General features: G+C 41.7%; 2 protein-coding genes across 13 annotated transcripts in view; one reads left to right on the forward strand and one right to left on the reverse strand.

Moving 5' to 3' along the window:
- The window catches only part of ZNF263 (zinc finger protein 263), a 51235-nt gene extending 42181 nt beyond the window's left edge, over positions 1 to 9054 (reverse strand). For all 10 annotated transcript variants that reach the window (XM_060285283.1, XM_060285273.1, XM_060285282.1 and 7 more), the window contains exon 1: positions 8857 to 9054. The gene's annotated coding sequence lies outside the window, so the exon portion shown is untranslated. The remainder of the gene's footprint in view (positions 1 to 8856) is intronic.
- A 57-nt stretch (positions 9055 to 9111) lies between these two features.
- ZNF200 (zinc finger protein 200) lies at positions 9112 to 20840 on the forward strand. 3 transcript variants are annotated; one of them, XM_060285289.2, is made up of 6 exons: positions 9112 to 9295; positions 10007 to 10333; positions 10964 to 11055; positions 11354 to 11477; positions 11624 to 11691; positions 20027 to 20217. In XM_060285289.2, exons 2-6 carry the CDS (start codon positions 10087 to 10089, stop codon positions 20072 to 20074), a joined length of 579 nt encoding a protein of 192 aa, XP_060141272.1. In that variant the 5' UTR covers positions 9112 to 9295; positions 10007 to 10086; the 3' UTR covers positions 20075 to 20217. The 3 variants fall into 3 exon arrangements, with proteins under 3 accessions (XP_060141272.1, XP_030704499.1, XP_030704497.1); XM_030848639.2 differs by lacking the exon at positions 11624 to 11691 and having other exon boundaries at positions 9114 to 9295; positions 9926 to 10333; positions 20027 to 20840; XM_030848637.3 differs by lacking the exon at positions 11624 to 11691 and having other exon boundaries at positions 9115 to 9295; positions 20027 to 20840.
- The last annotated feature ends 767 nt before the right edge of the window (positions 20841 to 21607 follow it).

A 21607-nucleotide genomic window follows, 5' to 3' on the forward strand; every position in this document is an offset into this window, starting at 1 on the left:
TCTGCCTTTTAGTGAAAACCTTAACTGTAGTAAGGATCTGAACAGTAAATGTGTAAGCCCAGAGCAACATAGGTACTAAAATATAAATATATATTGGAACAATATGTGAGCATGTTACAAGTAGTAACTGAATAGAGGATTCTGAGAGAATTTCACAGAGTACTTTAAGTGAGTCTTAATGACTAAGAATTATTTTGAAAAGGAGTGGTGAAAAGGCATTTTAAGTGAAGAATGGCATATGAAGTGTCACAATATGAAGCAGCATGAGATTTACAATTTAAAGTGCTTGATGGGTTTTTGATGGTATGTCAGTGTGGTATGAGAATGGAAACTCAAGACTCATATTGTCAAGAGCCTTATGCACTATGCATAGGAATTTGGACCTCATTGTGCTGTCAGGGAGAGCTAGTAAAGTGTTTCAGGGAGGCCAAATAGAGGTTAAGTGGCTTGTTATCATTCACAGGAAGTAGAGTTCAAGTCATGATTGAAATCCAATGTTCTTATTCTTATTAACAAGTAGACTATAATAAGAGTATAATATATGATAATAATATTTATTATACATTTACTATGTGTTTAGTTCCACATTTTTATTTTAGTTAATCATCACCATAAAGCTATGGAATAGAGAAGAATTCTGCCTAGAATGACTTGCTGATTATAAGTAGGAAAGAATACTTTTGAGCCACTACGCTTTGATCTTTGACCAAACCCTATATATGTCTGCAGTTTCTATTTGCCTGAGAGCTGGAAGAGTGAGTAAAAACAACTATACCTTTATCACTTCAGGAAACTGAGTGATTATTCTGTGACTTTGTAACAAAACCCATTAAACTATCAAGACTTCTCAGCTAGATTAAAGTAGGTGGTAAGGGAAACAAAATCGTTTATGGACAGAAAAAGACCTTGAAAAAAATCACATGAACGCCTTCAGTAAGTCATTACATAGACCAAAACCATGCCGATGTCAGTCCATATCATGCTGGAGCCACCACAGAGCATCAGAGTTCAGGGTACAGGGATGCAGGAAGAGAATGTCGGCCTACAGGGCAACAGTGAAAGATTTTAGCATCCACCGAGGAGACGGGATGAACCATTTTGAGACTCTGCCAGGGGTAGGAGGGCTTTTATAGGGTGAGATTAAGACGACTTTGCTTGTATTGTTTTCTCTAGTGGGTGTCTAAACTACTATTAATAAGATCCATAGTTTTGGTTGTATTCTCCAAGGTTGCAGTGGAAATCAGAAAGCTATAAGACAGTTGAGTCTGGCTAAGTAAGAAAATTACGAATTATACTCAGAAAAGAGGAAGCAGTATGAGACCATTAGTTAAGTGCTACAAATATGACTTCCTTTAGTTGAGCATTTCTATTTCATTTATTGTTAAAAATGTCTTTTGAAGTCTCAAGATGAAAAATCACTTAGAAGCAGAAATTTTTAGGGCTTCCCTGGTGGCGCAGTGGTTGAAAACCCGCCTGCCAATGCAGGGGACACAGGTTAAAGCCCTGGTCCGGGAAGATCCCACATGCCGCGGAGCAACTAAGCCTGTGCACCACAACTACTGAGACTGCGCTCTAGAGCCTGCAAGCCACAACTACTGAAGCCCATGCGCCTAGAGCCCGTGCTCCGCAACAAGAGAAGCCACCGCAATGAGAAGCCCGTGCACCGCAAAGAAGAGTAGCCCCCACTCACCACAACTAGAGAAAAGCCCGCACGCAGCAATGAAGACCCGACACAGTCAAAGATAAATTAATTAGGGCTTCCCTGGTGGCGCAGTGGTTGAGAGTCTGCCTGCCGATGCAGGGGACACGGGTTCGTGCCCCGGTCCGGGAAGATCCCACATGCTGCGGAGCGGCTGGGCCCGTGAGCCATGGCTGCTGAGCCTGTGCGTCCGGAGCCTATGCTCCACAATGGGAGAGGCCACAACAGTGAGAGGCCCGTGTACCGCAAAAAAAAAAAAATTAATTAATTAATTAATTAAAAAAAAACACTTTAAAAAAGAAATCATTTTTAACAGAGTCAATGATTAAGCCTGCGGGTGCTAACAAAGCCTTTTGTTACAAGAGTCTGGTATATAAGATGGTATTCTCTGTAGTATATTTTTTCTATAGATCTAAAGGACTAATCATTTCAGCAAAGGCTGGAACTCTAAAGCACTAGAATTTGTTTTGATCATATATTGCATTACTGTTAAATGCCCAGGCGATAGATGTTATCCATTCTGTCTTCCTGGAATATTAAATTGATGGAAGAATTGTGAATTTTTGTAGAATGTTCATCTGTTTGATGTTACACTGTCTGGTGTGTGCATTTAAAAGTGACCTTCTGTGCACTCACATTATGGATACTGCCCAGTAATATTCTGTTTGCTTAGAGGGAAGAAGGAGGACACCACTATATGCTCCTAGTTTTTTTTTTTTTAACTTTTTTTAAAATACATTTATTTATTTATGACTGCATTGGGTCTTCATTGCTGCACACAGGCTTTCTCTAGTTGTGGCAAGTGGGGGCTACTGTTTGTTGTGGTGCACGGGCTTCTTATTGCGGTGGCTTCTCTTGTTGTGGAGCATGGGCTCTAGGCACACGGGCTTCAGTAGTTGTGGCATGCAGGCTCGTAGTTGTGGCTCGTGGGCTCTAGAGTGCATGCTCAGTAGTTGTGGCGCACAGGCTTAGTTGCTTCGTGGTATGTGGAGTCTTCCCGCACCAGGGCTGGAACCCGTGTCCCCTGCATTGGTAGGCGGATTCTTAACCACTGCGCCACCAGGGAAGTTCCTATATGCTCCTAGTTTTTCTCCAGGTTTCTCCTGTTTTTCTGGAACTGGGGGTTAGTGCACTGGGTTAACCCAATTCCAGTCTTTCAACATTTTCCTGTTGGCAGGCTATAATCAGAGTCAACCTGCCTGCATCTCCAAAAACTGCTCTGATTATCCTCACCTCCCAAAGGAACAGAAACAAGACACTTTAGGGTTTTGAGGATTTTATACAATTCACCTATCAAGTTTCTATCGATAGAGCTACTACCTAGCTAGTGAGCTAGTCTTTGAGGAGCTGCCTTGTTAGAACTTCAGGGATATTATACTAAATGGCTAAGACAAATCACTTGGAAAAATATCCTTAACACATAATTTTATGGCCAGACTAAATATCTGTTCTATGAATAGTCCAAAGGAGATAAGACAGTGGGGAGAGGAAGATTAGACAAAGAATGAGAGATGAAGCAAAGGGAGACAGAGAGGAAGTTTAAATCAAGTTGATTTACGGAATATCCTCCCTGTCTTGAGGACTTAAGAAGCCTTAGGAAAAAACAAGCAAACTGGATTATTATAATACACTTTTGTACATGTATTAATGAACTGTGGTTCTTAGAATTATTGGCTGGGCCCCATAAATAAGTCCATTAGAAAATACAGTTGTAACTGCATTTGTTGTCACTCATTTGATTACTGTGAGATCCCACTTCCCTACAAGAGACCAAGAAAAAGATGGGGCTGCTGTCATGGAAAAACATTTGACACACATCCCAAGTGTCACATTATTCTGTACTGAGCTGTATCTGCAAATCTGTGGGCCTGTGGAATATTAGGTGTTCTAGTTCACAGATGTCCCTCTATCATCCTCCATTTAAAGAGACATAAAGAGAGGGGGGAGGGAGAGGGATGGACTAGAAGTTTGGGGTTAGTAGATGCAAACTATTACATTTAGAATGGGTAAACAACAAGGTCCTACTGTATAGCACAGGGAACTATATCCAATCTCCTGGGATAAACTATAATGGAAAAGAATATTTAAAAAAAGAATATATATGTGTACAACTGAGTCACACTGCTGTACAGCAGAAATTAGCACAACAGTGTAAATCAACTATACTTCAATTTAAAAAAATTATCACACACACACACAAAGAAAGAAACATAGAGAGGGATGTAAGAGAAAAGGAGAATTGGGAATTCCCTGGCAGTCCAGTGGTTAGGGCTCCATGCTTCCACTGCAGGGGGCATGAGTTTGATCCGTGGTTGAGGAACTAAGATCCAGCATGCCACATGGCATGGCCAAAAAAAAAAAGGAAAGAAAAAAGGAGGATCAAATGAAGATTGAACCCCAAACTCCTCCTACCCCAACTTCTCTTCCCATCTTCACACTAAGCCTAGATTGGACTGAGGTTCTCCATGGTTGTGACCAGAGCACAAAACACACGCTTTCCTTTCTTCATGGAGCTTTGTTCTACATGCATAATCCACGTGCTGGCACAGCTCACGTTCCCTATTTGTTTAGCCGTTCCCTATGGTTGGTGATTTGTTGTTGCCAATTCTCCCTTGCTATCGTTCCATAAACAGCTTGGTGTATATATATATATATATATATATATATATATATATATAGGCGTACATTTTTTGCCACCTCCTCCCCATACACATATATTTTCTCCTGTTATTCCTAAAATTGTTCCAGAATGTGAGCTATTTGATAACACTTGCAGTAGTTGGCCATACAATATTTTGGAAAGAATGTTTCACGCCCAAAGCAATGTTTGTCGTTTAAAATTTTTGCTGATATAATAGAGATGTAATGAGGTCTTACCTGTTTTAATTTATTTCATTACCTGCTAATGAGGCTATGAATTTTTCCATGTGTATTTCTACTTTTTTGCTTCATTCTGTCAACACACATTTTTTTTTTTCTTTGTGGTACACGGGCCTCTCATTGCTGTGGCCTCTCCTGTTGCGGAGCACAGGCTCCGGACGCGCAGGCTTAGCAGCTATGGCTCACGGGCCCAGCCGCTCCGCAGCATGTGGGATCTTCCCAGACCGGGGCACGAACCCGCGTCCCCTGCGTCGGCAGGCGGACTCTCAACCACTGCACCACCAGGGAAGCCCAAACACACATATTTGATAAACAATTTTAATAGTAATAGAAAAGAGTTTTATTCAAGCCAAACGGAGGACTACAGCCTGGAAGATACAGATTTAAGAAGCACCTGAATTGTGTTCCATCAGACTACAAAATAGGGGAGGCTCGTATAGGCAAAAACCGCAAAGCTACATATGTTGTTTGTCAAGAACCACAATTGAGGACTTCCCTGGTGGCGCAGTGGTTAAAAATCTGCCTGCCAATGCAGGGGACACGGGTTTGAGCCCTGCTCCGGGAAGATCCCACATGCCGTGGAGCAACTAAGCCCGTGCACCACAACTACTGAGCCTGTGCTCTACAGCCCGTGTACCACAACTACTGAAGCCCGCATGCCTAGAGCCCATGCTCTACAACAAGAGAAGCCACCGCAATGAGAAGCCCACGCACTGCAACGAAGGGCAGCCCCACTCGCCAAAACTAGAGAAAGCCCACGTGCAGCAAAAGACCCAATGCAGCCAAAAATAAAAAAAATTAAAAAAAGAACTACAATTGAAGCTGGCAAGAAGTAAGAGTGCTTTTTAAGTATGGACTGGTTGGGGTCCAAAATAGTTGCAAAGTTACAAGGGGAAACGTTGGACCATTAGGTTGCAGCTGGCAGCTACTAGCAGATACTGTTTTGAAAATGGCTTGTGGTATCCTTGAGTTTGATACAGTTCAGAAAATTCAGGGTCTCAATGATGCAGGCACATGTCTGAAACTACATCTCAATCGCCACCCGGCTCTATTTTTCTTTTAATATTTATTTTTTAATTTATTTTGGCTGCGCTGGATCTTTACTTGCAGCATGCAGGCTTCTTAGTTGCAGCATGCATGCAGGATTTAGTTCCCCAAACAGGGATCGAACCCAGGCCCCTTGCACTAGGAGAATGGAGTCTTACCCACTGGACCACCAGACAAGTCCCACCTGGCTGTATTTTGGATATCTGAACCACAGTTTTATATCTTGTCAGAACAAAGAAGAAACATCAAACATGACAGAGGTACATTCCTTCAAGGTTTCAAAAGGGACAGATTAGCATGCACACAGCTAGTTAGCATGACCTTGGTGTCTGGGAAGAGAACTTCATCTTCAAAGGAGTACCAGCACTGGCATCGTGGGGGCGGGGAAGGGGGGGCACTTATCCCTATCTTCAAAGTGGAATTCTAAACAATCTGGTAACTGCATTCCTTTTTCTTTTTTCAAATGGTTAAAGCAGGGCTTCCCTGGTGGCACAGTGGTTGAGAGTCCGCCTGCCGATGCAGGGGATACGGGTTTGTGCCCTGGTCCGGGAAGATCCCACATGCTGCAGAGCGGCTGGGCCCGTGAGCCATGGCCGCTGAGCCTGCGCGTCCGGAGCCTGTGCTCCGCAACGGGAGAGGCCACAACAGTGAGAGGCCCGCGTACTGCAAAAAAAAAAAAAAAAAAAAAGGTTAAAGCAGATGTATAATGTATGTTTGACAGGCCATAAGACAGGCCTATTCTAGTTAGTATAAAGGTCAAGCCAAATCACGTATAAGCCAGAATGACTTCCCTATACTTCAACATGTGAAAATTGCTTCCATCAAGTCTATAAAAATGGTACAGGTCCTTTAACTACTTGCCATGTGGACTCTAGATTTTGAACTTAGTTGTCTGTAGTACTTCTTCATAAATATTTTACATACTAAGCATTTGTATTTGTAGGACATAATTTTCCCTGTCTGGCGGTCTTTTTTAATTGAGATATAATTCTCATAGCATAAAATTCACCCTTTTAAATACACAACTAAGTGGTTTTTAGTATATCCACAATGTGTACAAACATCACCACTAATTCCGGAACATTTTTATCACCCACAAAACAAACCCTGCACTGCTTAGCATTCACTTGCTATTCCTCTCTGCCCCCGGCCCCTGGCTACCACTAACCTTTTTATCTCTATGGATTTGCCTATTCTGGACATTTCACATAAGAATCACACAAAGTCTTGTGTCACTGGGTTCTCTGGCTTAGCACAATGTTTCGAAGTTCATCCATGTTGCAGCATGTATCACTGCTTTGTTCCTTTTTTACTGCTAATAACCCATTATATGGATATACTATATCTTGTTAATCTGTTCAATAGACCGGTTGTTTCTACTTTTCAGCCATTATGAATAATGCTGCTCTTCAGGTACAAGTTTTCACTTCTCTTGGGTTTATACCTAGGAATGGAATTGCTGGATCCTATAGTAAGTAAATCTATGTTAACATTTTGAAAGACTGCCAAACTGTTTCCAAAGTGGCTAAGCATCTTTTCATTCTTTTTCTTTCCTTCCTTCCCTTCCTCCCTTTCTCTTTCTTTCTGCCACACTGCATGAAGGGGCATGCAGGATCTTAGTTCCCCAACCAGGGGGGGAACCCATGCCCACTGCAGTGGAAGCACAGACTCCTAACGACTGAAACACCAGGGAATTCCCATTAAGCATCTTTTCAAATGTTAATGATCATTTAGTTTTCCTCCTCTTTGGAATGACTTCATAGCTTTTGCCTTAGTCTTTGGTCAGTTAGCAGGAGCTCTTTGAATGCCGGGAATGCCTTAGTCTTTATCTGGTTTATCTTCTACAATTATGTCCCAGTCTACTGCTTGATTTTAGTTTTCTAAAGTTTTTTTTTTTAAAATACAGTCACACAAGGTTATATTTTACTTTAAGGCACCTCAGTTTCCTATTTTGCCTCAATATTAAACTTAACCTTCTCTTAAGCGTTCTTTCATTGGCTATTAAATTCCATCTTTTTGTATGTAGTGTAAAGACAAGAGCCTTTTTTCCCAGAAGAATCATTTCTGCTAGCACCAAGTTAAATGCTATTCTTGCATACAGGTCGACATATATTCAGATCAATTTTGGCTATACTGTTCTATTTATTCACGTGTAGTTCAAACTACACTGCTTTGATTAAAGAAGGTTTTTTTTTGTAATTTTGATGTCTGGAAAGACAGGTATTCGTTTTGTTTTTTAAGTTTTGTTGCCACACAGTTTTTTCTTTCTTTCTTTCTTTTTTATTGATTGATTGACTGATTGCTGTGTTGGGTCTTCGTTGCTGCGCGAGAGCTTTCTCTAGCTGTGCTGAGCAGGTGCTATGATTCATTGCGGTGTGTGGGCTTCTCATTGCGCTGTCTTCTCTTGTTGAGGAGCACGGCCTCTAGGCACAAGGACTTCAGTAGTTGTGGCTCAGGGGCTCTAGAGCGCAGGCTCAGTAGCTGTGACACACGGGCTTAGGTGCTCCGCCGCATGTGGGATCTTCCCGGACCAGGGCTCAAATCCGTGTCCCCTACATTAGTAGGTGGACTCTTAACCACTGCGCCACCAGGGAAGCCCCTGCCACACGGTTTTGACACTACTCTCTTTATAACATGTTTTAGATCACAGCTGAGTGAGTCACCTACAGTTACCGTTAATAAACACAACTCATTTTCACTTTAGTCATCCTACCTGAGGCTGGCGTTTACATAGAATAAGACAATCCCTGCTCTTGTGTGGCCCCAATTCCTGATCACTGCCTCACTGGAAAATGAACCGAGTATGGGAACAATGCACAAAGAAAAGACGAATTGAGGACGGTAACGGAGATGGACAGCTAGAATTCCTGAGAAAATAAGATGGCCGGTCCAGACCTCTGTGTAGAAGTTGGTCAATAGAGGAGGGGAGCTTCGCCCGGCTCTGACCGAAGGGCCGCCCCTGCCGAAAGGGACGGCTGTAACAGGACCCTAGAACCGACAAAAACCACAACCTACCACCACCTCGCCGCCACCGCAATTTTTTGATAGACCCAAGGGTCTGGGGCGGAAACTGCGTCGGCCTCTCACAGACCTTCCGGTCCGTCAGACGGCCCGCTTCCGGTCGAGCCCCGGCCCTGCTCCGCCCCAACCGCGGCGCCTGGCGATCTCCCATTGGCTGTTTAGCACCGAACTACATTTCCCAGTAGCCCTTGCAGCTAAACCGTCCGTACCTGGAGTGGTGCCAACCTGTCTTGGAGGGTTTGAGCCAGCCTTCTGCTTTCCATCTCCCAGGTACAGCCGCAGAGAGAGTGGCTGCTGCCAACCTGACCTCCCTGCGTCCCTGAGAGCTCCGCCGGCCGGCCTCGAGCCTCGCCTTCCCAAGCGCAGACCGCTCGCTCCAAGCGAGGAGACCAGGCTTCCGCACCGGAAACGGGGCACCGGGCGTGACGTCACTGCTGCCTAGGCGCCCGGCCTCCCAGAAGGCACCGCGTCCCTGCCGTCTTCCCCAAATGACGGCGGCGCACGCCAGTAGTCGCCGGCAGCCTGTGAGGACATTCCGAAGGGCGAGTGGTGGGCTTGCCCTCTCGAGCCTAGTTTCCCGGTCTCTCCCCGAGTCTGGGTCTTTGGGCCGTCCCCAGTGAGCGCCCAGGGGCGGCAGAACCCCAAGAGGTGAGGGACTCCGGGAGGGCGGGAACCAGGCTGAGGCGGCCTCTGGGGAGCGGAACAGAGTCTGTTGCTAGGGGAGCCTGGCCGGATAGGTAGCCGGGAGCGCACCCCAGGCAATGCCACCAGCTGGGCTTTGCGGTGAAGGTGCCCCTTGGCCACTGGGAGAGGCTGCAGAGCGGGCCTGGCGGGCCCTACTGGATGTCCCCTGTCGCTCTTACAGGGCTTTGAGGGCGGAAAGGAGTCAGCAGGCCACACGTAGACACCTCATGCGGCCTTGCGTTTGCTCCTTGAACCATCAGCAACGCCCGGAAGGGCATCCGAGGGACCTGCGGTCCAAGGGACGCAGTGAGGCCAGATTCGGTGGCCAAGTTGACTTGTAAACAGATGCCCTCGGTATTGGACCCCGGATTTCCTGTCTTCTGGCCCATTGCTGCTTCTACCAGCATGAGTTAAACCTTTCTTCCCAGTGGAGTTTGCACTTCATTTTCTCATGAGGATGGCCCTTGAGGTTTGAACATCTTATGCTTTCATTCTCAGGATATTCCTTTCAGGCCTTGCTAAGAGTATCGGGTCAGGGATCTTCCTTACGGTTGTGAGTTCCCTACCGTAGTTTATCTTTCCTTTTTGATTTAGATCTCATGTGGCCTCACTTTGCAAGACACGTACTGCAGTGCAGGCATCTCCAGCCTGACTCATGGTTTCTCTCATCTGCAGCGTGACTGACAGGTTTCCTCCAGTAAGAGGTGACTCTTGAAGCTCTGCAGAAACAAGTGTGTGTGTGATTTCAAGGCACGATGGCTGCAAAAGTGGTTCCTATACCCCTAAAGCCAAAGAGGTCCTTTATACTGAGAGTTCCTCCTAACTCCAAGCTGGGCCAAGATCTACTCCGAGATGCTACTAGTGGGCCCAAGACCATTCACCAGCTGGTTCTGGAGCACTTCCTCACCTTCTTGCCCAAGCCAAGCCTAGTCCAGCCCAGTCAGAAAGTCAAGGAGACCTTGGTTATTGTGAAGGATGTGAGCTCAAATCTTCAGAACAGAGGTAAGAAGCACATACTGTTTTACTAGAAGAGAAGGGGATGGTACTGGGGGCTGAGCTAGACTTCCTTGTTAGTAATGAATTCAAGTTAGGTTGGTGGGTGTCGGAAAAAAAGAGTTGATTCCAATAAGTCAACGTGCCAGGGAGAGGGAGTATTTTTTTTCTCAAGCTGGAGCTTGAATGGTTTGCTAAGTGTATGTAAAGCCACAGAATAAACAGTGTGTATCTTTTCTGTAGTGTCAGTTTTACCCAGACATTGGGGGAGGGGGAGTATCTTTTTAGGATAAAGGAATGTGGATGAATTATTGAATTGACTTCAGCTTATGTGGAATTTTGTTAACTTTTGTGCTTGCTGTGGGCATCTTCAGACTTTACCTTTCCCCATCCTTCCCCTTAGTAGTAATGGGAATTTTAAAAGGTGCTTAGGGGAATATCCTTTTCATAGTGAAGAGACCCCATATAGGTTCAAGACCCTGTGGTTTGTGGATTGATCTCTGACTGGGCTCATAGGAACAGAAAAAGCCTTGAGTTACCTACCAAAGGAATGAGGACAGCCTGGATTCAAGGTGTGGGTAGAGTCTCCATATTAGAGTCACTGACTTTTCTATTAACTACAGCTTCCTCTTTCCCCAGTGCAACCTCATCCCTTAGTGAAGCTTCTACCCAGAGAAGGAATCCAGCAGAAACAGGAGACAGTGTCTCTGTGTTTGAAAGCTGAGTCTGAGGTGGGTTCAGTTTTCCTGTTCACTGTTTGAGTGCATCACCTTCTCTACTCTTGCAGCCCTCCCGTATATATAAACCCACTTTTGGGAGTCAGCAGGGAGATGGGGCTCTTTCTTCACTGCCTCCTTGGACAGTCATCTTTTTTTTTTCCCTCTGGCTCCTCTCTGAGCCAGGCTTTACTGTCTGCATGGGACTTCTAGATCCCTTTTGCCATCCCTTCCCTGATCTTGGTCTTTCTTAACAGCAGGGCTGTCAAGGAACCTCTGTTACTAAGAGGAAGGGGGCCTGTTGCTCTTTCAGGAGCTGGTGGTCTTTGAGGATTTGAATGTATTTCACTCCCAAGAAGAATGTGTAAGCTTGGATCCTGTTCAGCAGCCCACCTCAGAGATTCAAGACAACAGCATTGGGGAGATGATGTTACTGGGTAAGAAATCAAGTCTCTTGTGTGTTCAGATTGAAGGCTATGGGAAAAGCATGTTCTATTTCATCTCAGACTTTTTTGAGACATTGTTCACACCAGCTAAGTACATGTTTATGCACATTTAATTTTTGATTTATTTCATGTGGCAGAGCCTTCTCCAGCTGTGAGTGGCCATTTTCCCTGTATCTTGGGGGCAGTAAGGAGGGGACTTCTCTTGGTAAGCAAGACTTGAGGTTGATATACTCACATCAAATATTTAAACAGATAGAAAATGCGAGTATACTGTTTCTGAATCTCTGCACCCAGTGGTATTCTCCCCACAGATATATTTTACATCAGTGTATTTATTGGACACATGACTAATTCTTTTAAGTCTTTTTTTTTTTCTTGATGTTCAATAGCTGTGAAGCCTACTAGTGAAAGAGAAAATATATCCTACTTTTGATGGAAATAACATCTGGTACTTATTAAGCACTTGTGTGCCAATATGTGCTAGACACTTCTAACTACTTTGCATGCATTTATTATCTCATGTAATTCTTATGATAGTACTGTGGTGTATAGGAATCATTACTATTTCATAGATGATGGAACTGAAGCAGAGAGAAGTTAAGAAATTTGCTAAAGGTCACACAGCAGTAGGTAGTAGAGCAGGGTTTTGGACTCAGGGAATCTAACACCAGAGCACAGTCTTGGCCCAGTACAGTACTGCCTCCTTGCTGCATTTCTCTTAGTTTCATCAGTGAATTTCCTATATGGTTGGTGAATGAAACCTTCTTCATTTGTACTCATTTCCCAGTAGTGGCTAACAGGTGCTACATAGGAACTCATCTGGCAGCAGCTTCTCTGTAAGCTGCTTAGAGATGCTTCAGTTTTTCCCTAGAAATATACTGCTACCCTAGAGCCAGGGTCCCTCAAAAATCATTTTGCTGAGTGCCTAATACTTTTTACCTTGCCTTCAAGACTGGTTCTGAGGCTGAGGTTTTGTGAGTTGCCTAGGGTGACAGAAATACATAATGATTACTCAACTCTGTAGTTGTCTTATCCTGTATGGTTGGGGTGGTGGTACATAATAGGCCTGGTTAATTTCCCATAGATTATTATATGTAATATTTTATTTTAGGAAACTGTATAAACAGATCAGATTTATTACACTGAGTTTTTCCTGAGTCTTGGGCAAAGCTAGCATTTATTTTGGGTGACTGACTGTTGGGCATGTTGCCAACTCCAGGAACACTTTGGTCCTGCACGTTGAGGACCTGAGACCCAATCCTCACCCTCTCCTTTCTTCTCCCTTATCCATACTCTGAAGCTGATGATTTAAGCTTAGAGTCATTCACCACATTTAATAAATGCTGTTTTACCTTCAGGCAGGGTTGGGTTTTGGAGTTGATATTCAGGAGGTTAAAAATATATATAAGGCTCCATTTCTACTCTCTAAGAGCTTCTAAATTACAGCTGTAAAGAGCTTTGATAAGTCAAGGCAGGATTTGGACCCAGGAGCAGAGTTTGGAAGAACACGGATTTGATTTTAAATGAGATTCAGTCCATGGCAGGAAATAAAATGAGGTTATCCTCTGGGCACTTGGACATTGGGGATTGGAGCTCAGATGTAAGGATGTAAAGATTTGGGAGTCATCAGCATATAGCTGATAGTTGAAATAGTAACATTTGGTCGGTTTGCAAAGGGAAAAGTGTAAGGGAATGAACCTCGTGGGGACAGGAATCAAAAGGAAGGCCCTTGACAGAGGAAGACAGAATTTGTGTTTCAGTCCAAGTAAACCACATGAAAACAACCAAAAAGGTAGAGCACTTAAATTCTCAGTGAGATAGTTCTTATGGTTGTTTCTGCCCTCTACTGTGGTAAGAGAATATACCTTTCCAAGATTGATACAAATTGACTACATACTATGCAACAAAAACACAATAGAGTCCAAAGAGTAGAAATTATACATTAGGATCTATCACAATGCAATACAACTAGAAATTAATAATGAAATCAGAGAAAACAATTTCTTTCTACCAGTAAAATTTAAAACTATTAAGTAACTTTGGGTCAAAGGAGTAATACAAATTAAAATCGCATAATTTTTCTGCATAACACTATCAGAATCTATGGTATAATCTAAAGTGGTACTCATAAGAATATGCAGGGATAAAAAAAATGTATACTGGTTTACAGAAATTAATTAAGCCTCTGATTTACAGTTAGGAAAACAAGGTAAGGGAAAACAGGAACAAAATATTAATAAATACAAACTTAGAAATCAATAAGGTAAAAATAGAAAAAGTAGAGGAACTAATAAGTAGAATGATTTACACACAAATAGATAAACCAATTTCCATAGAGGAAACTGAAATTGTCAGAAAACTAGTCCCACACACAAGAAAAAGGACCAGCCTTAGTTTCACAGAAAATTCTTGTAAATCTTTAAAAATCTGACAGTTCCAATTCTGTGAGAACTTTCAGAGTATAGAAGAAGAAGGAAAACTTCCAGGTTCTTTTTATGACATTAGTATAACAAAGATATCACAATCTGATGAAAATTGCAATGACCAAATAAGATTTATTCCAGGAATACAAAAATGATTTAGTCATAGAAAGTCTATTTGTTATAAGTCTATCCATCTGAAAATAAAAAGAAATAGCCTATGATCATTTTCATAGTTATTGAAAAGATACTTGACAAAATACAAACCTCTTCATAAGAACACTTAACAAACTAGTGACTAATGGATACTTCCTTAATGGGCTACATATCCTTTCAGCCAGCATCATCTTTAATGGGAAACACTGGGGGCATTCCCACTAGAATTAGGAATACAACAGTGAAGCCCACTACCACTACTACTGTCTAATATTTTGTTTCAGGTATTACCCAGTGCAGTTAAATGAGAAGGAAAATAGCCGTATTATAAGAACTTAAGAGAAAGATAAAACTATACCTATTTACATATAATATAATTGTGTAGCTGGAAAATCCTAGAGAATGTCTGAAAGCTTATTCCAGATAATAAGCATTTAGTAAGGCAATGAGATGTAAAATTATTATACCGAAATCATTCATGCAAACACAATCATTTAGAAGGTATACAGTAGGAACAAAAAAGATTAAACACCTAGGAATAAACTTAAGAAGTGCGCAAAAATTGTGAGGAAAACTTTAAAACACTTCTAAAGGATACAGAAGTAGATTTGAATGAATGGAAAGAAGTATCATGTTCTTGGTGGGGAAGATTTTAACATAAAAAAAGGTCAGTTCTCCCCAAATTGATTTATGAATTCAATGTAATCCCTTTAACAAAACCAATAGGATTTTTTCCCCTGGAAGTAGGCAGTCCGATCTCAAATTCAAATGGAAAAATAACTACAAGTAACGGAGAAAATTGAAAAGAAGAGCAGTGGTGCAGGAGGGTTCTAGCCGTATCAGGTATTAAAGCAGCCTCTAAAGCCTGTCATGAAAACAGTATATAGTATTGGCATGTGACTAGATAGATCAATGGGATGGAATAAGAAGTCCAGGGACCTCCCTGGTGGCGCAGTGGTTAAGAATCCGCCTGCCAGTGCAGGGAACATGGGTTCGATCCCTGGTTGGGGAAGATCCCACATGCTGCAGAGCAACTAAGCCCATGCGCCACAACTACTGAAGCCCGTGCGCCTAGAGCCCGTGCTCTGCAACAAGAGAAGCCACTGCAATGAAGAGGCCGCAGACTGCAACGAAGAGTAGCCCCCGCTCTCTGCAACTAGAGAAAGCCCCACGCGCAGCAACGAAGACCCAACGTAGCCAAAAATAAACTAATTAATAACAAAATTAATTAAGTAAAAAAAAAGTGCAGAAATAGGTTCAAATACACATGAGGACTTAGTTTGTGATAAAGTTGGAATCTCCAATCAGCAAGGTAAAGAGGGACTTTTTGATAAAAGGTGTTGTGACAACTTAGTAGCCATTTGGTGAATCATACCTTATTTTGCACACCAAGAAAAACTCCCAGTGGATCAAAGGGTGAATTCCTTTATAACTGTGGCCTAGGAAGGCTTTTCTAATTAAGACTCAAAAATCCAGAAGTCTTGAAAGAAAAGATCAATAAAGTAAATACATAAAAATTTTAAGGGCTTCCCTGGTGGCGCAGTGGTTGAGAGGCCGCCTGCCGATGCAGGGGACACGGGTTCGTGCCCCGGTCTGGGGAGATCCCACATGCCGCGGAGCAGCTAGGCCCGTGAGCCATGGCCGCTGACCCTGCGCATCTGGAGCCTGTGCTCTGCAACGGGAGAGGCCACAACAGTGAGAGGCCCGCGCACCGCAAAAAAAAAAAAAAAAAAAAAAATTTAAAACTTCTGTATGACAAAATAAAAAATATCTGAGCAAATAAAATGCAGTAAATTGGAGGTAAATATTTGCACCTTATATCAGACAAAAGCCTAATTTATTAAGAATTTCTAGAAATTGGGAACAGAAAGATCAACAGATTTTCTCAGAAATACAAATTACTCTAAAATACATGAAAGAGGGCTTCCCTGGTGGCACAGTGGTTAAGAAACCGCCTGCCAATGCAGGGAACATGGGTTCGAGCCCTGGTCCAGGAAGATCCCACATGCTGCGGAGCAACGAAGCCCATGCGCCACAACTACTGAGCCTGTGTTCTAGAGCCTGCAAGCCACAACTACTGAAGCCCATGCGCCTAGAGCCCGTGCTCTGCAACAAGAGAAGCCACTGCAACGAGAAACCTGCACACGGCAACAAAGAGTAGCTCCTGCTCATCGCAACTAGAGAAAGCCCACAAGCAGCAATGAAGACCCAACGCAGCCAAAAATAAGTAAATTAATCAATAAAAGAAATTTTAAAAATAAAATACATGAAAGATGTCCAGCCCTTCTCATAATTAGAAATGCAAATAAAACCTTTACTGAGTTACCTTTTTTAAAAAAAATCTATCAGATTTATAGAAATCAGAAACAACACATTGGTGGTGAGGTTGTTGGGAGATGGGTATATTGCTGGTGGGCATGCAGAATGGTACAGTTCCTGTTTATGAGAATCTGTAATTACCCATATTACAGATGCATTTACCTTTTGATCTAGCAGACCCACTTCAGGGAATCTGAATTACAGATAATAGCAGTAGCACACATTCAAAATAATGTACAAACAGGGTTTATTCATTGTGGTATTGTTTGTAAAAACAAAGTTGAAAACAATCCAAGTGTTTCTGCAGGGGGCTGGTTGAATACGGTATGTTTCCACACATCATACCATGATAATCTCTGTGCACTGGAATATAGTGACTGAAGTAAGGCAAGTAGCAGAAATATACATAGTGTACTACCTTTTATGTAAGAAATGGGGAGAAAAAGAAAACGTATTGCCTAAAGAAACAATGGGGAAACAACAAGAAATTAATAAAAACTGCTACCTGTCTGGGGAATGAATAGAATGGATGGAGAGGTATGAGAGTAATGCTCTCTGTGTATACTTTTTCATGTTTTGATTTTTTGAGCCATATAAATATATTAGCTACTAAAATTATTTTATTTTTAAAGTTAGTACAGTAAAGGAAGGTAAAATACAGTTTCCCATGAACAACACAGGGATAAGGGGTGCTGACCCCCCCAGCAGTCAAAAATCAATGCATAATTGATAGTCAGCCCTCCATACCCGCTGTTCCTCCATATCCATGGTTCTGCATCTGCAGATTCACCCAACCTTGGATTGCACAGTACTGTAGTACTTATTGTTGGAAACATTCTGCGTATAAGTGGACTTTCACAGTTCAAACCTGTGTTGTTGAAGTCGACTGTATTTTCATTGACCCTTTCAGAAAAATCAGAAAAATCTTATGAGTTTCAACTAATTGTTCTGAAAACAGATATTTAGCTCTTTAATATAACCTAATGTTTATAATCATTCATAAAACGCTGATGATAATTCCTGAAAACTGAGAATAAAGAAACCTGCTATCACTATTAATATCATTAACTAATTTTCTAAAGCAAGAAGATAAGAAAAAGGGGTTGAGAAGAATGAATATTGGAAAGAGAGGGAACCAAAATATGATTTGTACTTAGAAAATCTAGAAGGATCAACTAAAACATTATTATATTTAATAGTTTTAAAGTAGGTTGATAGGAATAAGTATTTAACAATCAATAAATAACATTCTTTTTTTTAAATTTATTTTTGGCTGTGTTGGGTCTTCATTGCTGTGCGTGGGCTTTCTCTAGTCATGGTGAGAGGGGGCTACTCTTCCTTGCGGTGCACGGGCTTCTCATTGCGGTGGCTTCTCTTGTTGCGGAGCACAGGCTCTAGTCTTGTGGCACGTGGGCTCAGTAGTTGTGGCTTGTGGGCTCTAGAGTGCAGCCTCAGTAGTTGTGGCACACGGGCTTAGTTGCTCCGTGGCATGTGGGATCTTCCCGGACCAGGGCTTGAACCCATGTCCCCTGCACTGGCAGGTGGATTCTTAACCACTGTGCCACCAGGGAAGCCCAATAAATAGCATTCTTAAATAAACACAAAATAATGAGAGCTGTCATTCAGAATGACTGTAAGATAGGAGTAAGCTAGAGAAATGTTTTATTGGTAAATAGAAAAGAAGATTCTTAAATATTGGAGAGAAACAGGTCTAAACTGGAAAACTAAAATCATGTAAAATAAAGATAGCAGTGCCCTCCAAATTTATTTATACTGTAAATACACTCAGTCAAATTTGTGAAAAGGTAGAAGTGGATGTTCTGACTGGTTTTACCAATATTAGACATGTTACAAACAACAAACAGTGTGATACTAAACTCCAAATGTATTAGAGTTAACTGTAATAATAAGGCATAAAAGAATGGCTAGAGGACTTCCCTGGGTGCACAGTGGTTAAGAATCCACCTGGTAATGCAGGGGACACAGGTTCAATCCCTGGTCCAGGAAGATATCTCACATGCCGCAGAGCACCTAAGCCTGTGCACCTAGAGCCCGTGCTCCACAACAAAGAGAAGCCACCACCATGAGAAGCCTGTGCACCGCAACAAAGAGTAGCCCCCGCTCGCCACAAAAAGAGAAAGCCTGTGCACAGCAACGAAGACCCAATGCAGCCAAATAAATAAATTAATTTAAAAAATACCTTTTTAAAAAAAAATGGCCAGGAAACAATAGAAATTTATCAGATTTTAAGACAAATTTTTTTTTCTGGTTTTAAGTTGTGGAGTTATTATAGAGGGAGACTTCCATTAATATATCAGTAGTGATTGATAAAGTCTCAGCCCAATAGATAAATTACTAGTTTGCAGTAATCAAAGTGCAAAGTAAAGCTACAATGAGAAACCATTGTATACCTATTAAATATTTGAAAATTATATCTACTGCCAGCAAGATTAGGTAAAATTGATAACCACATGTTGATGATTGTATTGAAATTTGTACAGCTTGTTTGGAAAGTAGTGTAACAGTTCATACCAAGAGCTGTGATAAAAATTGGCATGTGCTTTGACCCAGCATTTTCATTATCCTAAGGCAATCATTAAAAGAAATAATTTAAAAGAAAAAATTCTATTGGTGTGAAACTGCTAAATCCAGCAGAGATTCATATTCTAGCTTCATGTTCAGTCACATTATCTAAGTGGTTGATTTAATCCTTTACTTTAATCTCAGTAAGTTGCCTGGAGTTAGACAAATCCCTTGTCACGTCACCTGTTCAGAGCATACTTTTTTTTTTTTTCACTTTGTTGCCTAGTTTTTATAATTTGTTATTTTACACAGACTTTTTTTGGGAAATGCAAATGCAGAAAAGTCTACAGATCCTAAGTGTACAGCTCACATTTTCACAAAATGTACACATTTATCTAACCACACCCAAAATTGACTATTCCCAACAGCCCAGAAATCCCTCTGTGCCCCCTGCTCAGTCACTGCTCTCCTTCCTCCCCCAAAATGACAACTATTGACTTCTAACATAGTTTCATTTTATCAATTGTAGTAATCCTTTAGTGTCCAAATAATAATCCATTGTGTGAATTTGCTGTACCTTCTTTAGTTGTGGTCATTTGAATTTTTCCAGTTTTTTACTATATTGGATATTATAATATTACCTAATACTATAATATTTTAATATTTAATGTAGTGAAAACCTAGAAGTAACTCATCTTACCATTCACTTACTAGCCTCCTAAAGATTACAAGTAGTACCCTTTAGTATTTATGTCCTTCATCCCCTGGTCCTTATTAGCTCAGTGCTCTACACAGAATATAAGGTCAGTATGAACTTGTTGAATGAGTAGTTGGTGCTTATTCAGAAAACAAACAAATGAAATATTTTAATGTAGTCCCACTCATTCCAATTTTTAAAGAAAAGTAAAAAGAGGACTGTGTGCTTGCTTTATGGGGTATGCAAAGATTTATCAGTCATGTATCCCACCCTCATTAAGGGTAGAAAAGTGTTGATGGCAATTATCAGCCAGTCCTCAGATTTCTGACTTTCAAGGTTATTGTTTCATGAGAAATCTGACTTGTTTTTTCCTGCCTGGTATCATAGCCCTCAAAAGTTATTAAATTCTCTCTCTGTTTCAACAGTCAGTGACAGTAATCCTGAGGGTGAAGATCTTCAGAAAGAACCTGTAGAGAATGAAGAACAGAGAGAAAAGTCTTCAGATTGTGATGAAATTGATTGCTCCGTGGTCTCTGAGCAACCTCCAGATTGCCAGAAAGAGGAAGGACTAAATACATGCATTCCAAAGGAAAGGAAAATGAGAAATCTTTTAGTTACCATCGAAAATGATACTCCACTAGAGGAACTCTCAAAATATGTGGATATCAGTGTTATCGCACTTACCAGAAATCGGAGAACAAGAAGATGGTATACTTGTCCACTGTGTGGGAAACAGTTTAATGAAAGTTCTTACCTTATTTCCCACCAGAGGACTCACACTGGAGAAAAACCCTATGACTGTAGTCACTGTGGGAAAAGCTTCAATCATAAAACAAACCTTAATAAACATGAGCGAATCCACACAGGAGAGAAACCTTATTCATGTTCTCAGTGTGGGAAAAACTTTCGTCAGAATTCTCATCGGAGTCGCCATGAGGGAATCCATATAAGGGAGAAGATATTTAAGTGTCCAGAATGTGGGAAAACCTTCCCAGGAAACAAAGAATTTGTGATTCATCTGCAGAGTCACGAGGCTGAGAGGCCATATGGTTGTACAAAGTGTGGGAGGAGGTTTGGTCGGCTGTCAAACTGTACCCGGCATGAAAAAACCCATTCAGCATGTAAGATCCGAAAACAGAAGTGGGATCGGGAAAGGTCTGATGGTCCTGCCTCAACCTGAAATATTCCTTAAGGAATTCTGAATTCCCAGGCTATCTGAAAAGATACAGATAAGAAAACCTCATTATAGCCAAAATTGGATAAATACCCATGTTTGCTGAAACCTCAAGTTTTTAGAAAATTCACAGGGGGGAAGAAAACAAAAACAAAAACATCCTCAAGGGCTATACCTCAGTTAGCAACCAGGCTTTTTGGACTCGAGCTTTTGTGAACTTGTATAACAATGTACAGGTCACAGACCCCTTCCCTGAAAAATGCTTTGAAATATAAGTCTGGGGGATGCTTACCTTCAAGGTGAAGAGTGATGAGTGTCCTGAAAGTATATCCAGCTTTTCCCCCACATAGGAATTCACACTTGAGAAATAATGTAAACGTCCTTATCTGGAACTGTGTTCCCCTAAAAGAACCAAACTACTGATTTGTTAGGTCAACAGCTTCTACTAGCAACTCATATAACCCTCTAAGGATACCCTTAAAGCCTGAGAGTTGAAAGGGGTTGTTTACTTTGGAATTTAGGAAAATACAGCAAGTGAATGTTAAGGACTTACTCTGTCATTTGTATGTGATCTAATGATGAATTTCAATAACATTTGCAGTTTGTGGTGAAAAGTGACTGTTTTACAGAAATCCTTTTCAGAGCATTATTTAAAAGTGTCTGCTGTTCTCACTGTATTTTGTTCCGCAATTAATTGCTCACACGGCTCTCTCATGCCTTTCCCTTGCCAAAAGAAGTTTGGGTCGCTCAGGCCTGGCCACCCAGCCCCGCTCCTGGAAAAGCTCTTTAGAATCTTGCCCTTCTGTTGAGTCTAGAAGAAAACCTGCTAGGA

The sequence above is a fragment of the Globicephala melas genome, chromosome 15 (assembly GCF_963455315.2).
Source record: "Globicephala melas chromosome 15, mGloMel1.2, whole genome shotgun sequence".
Classification (NCBI taxonomy): domain Eukaryota; kingdom Metazoa; phylum Chordata; class Mammalia; order Artiodactyla; family Delphinidae; genus Globicephala; species Globicephala melas.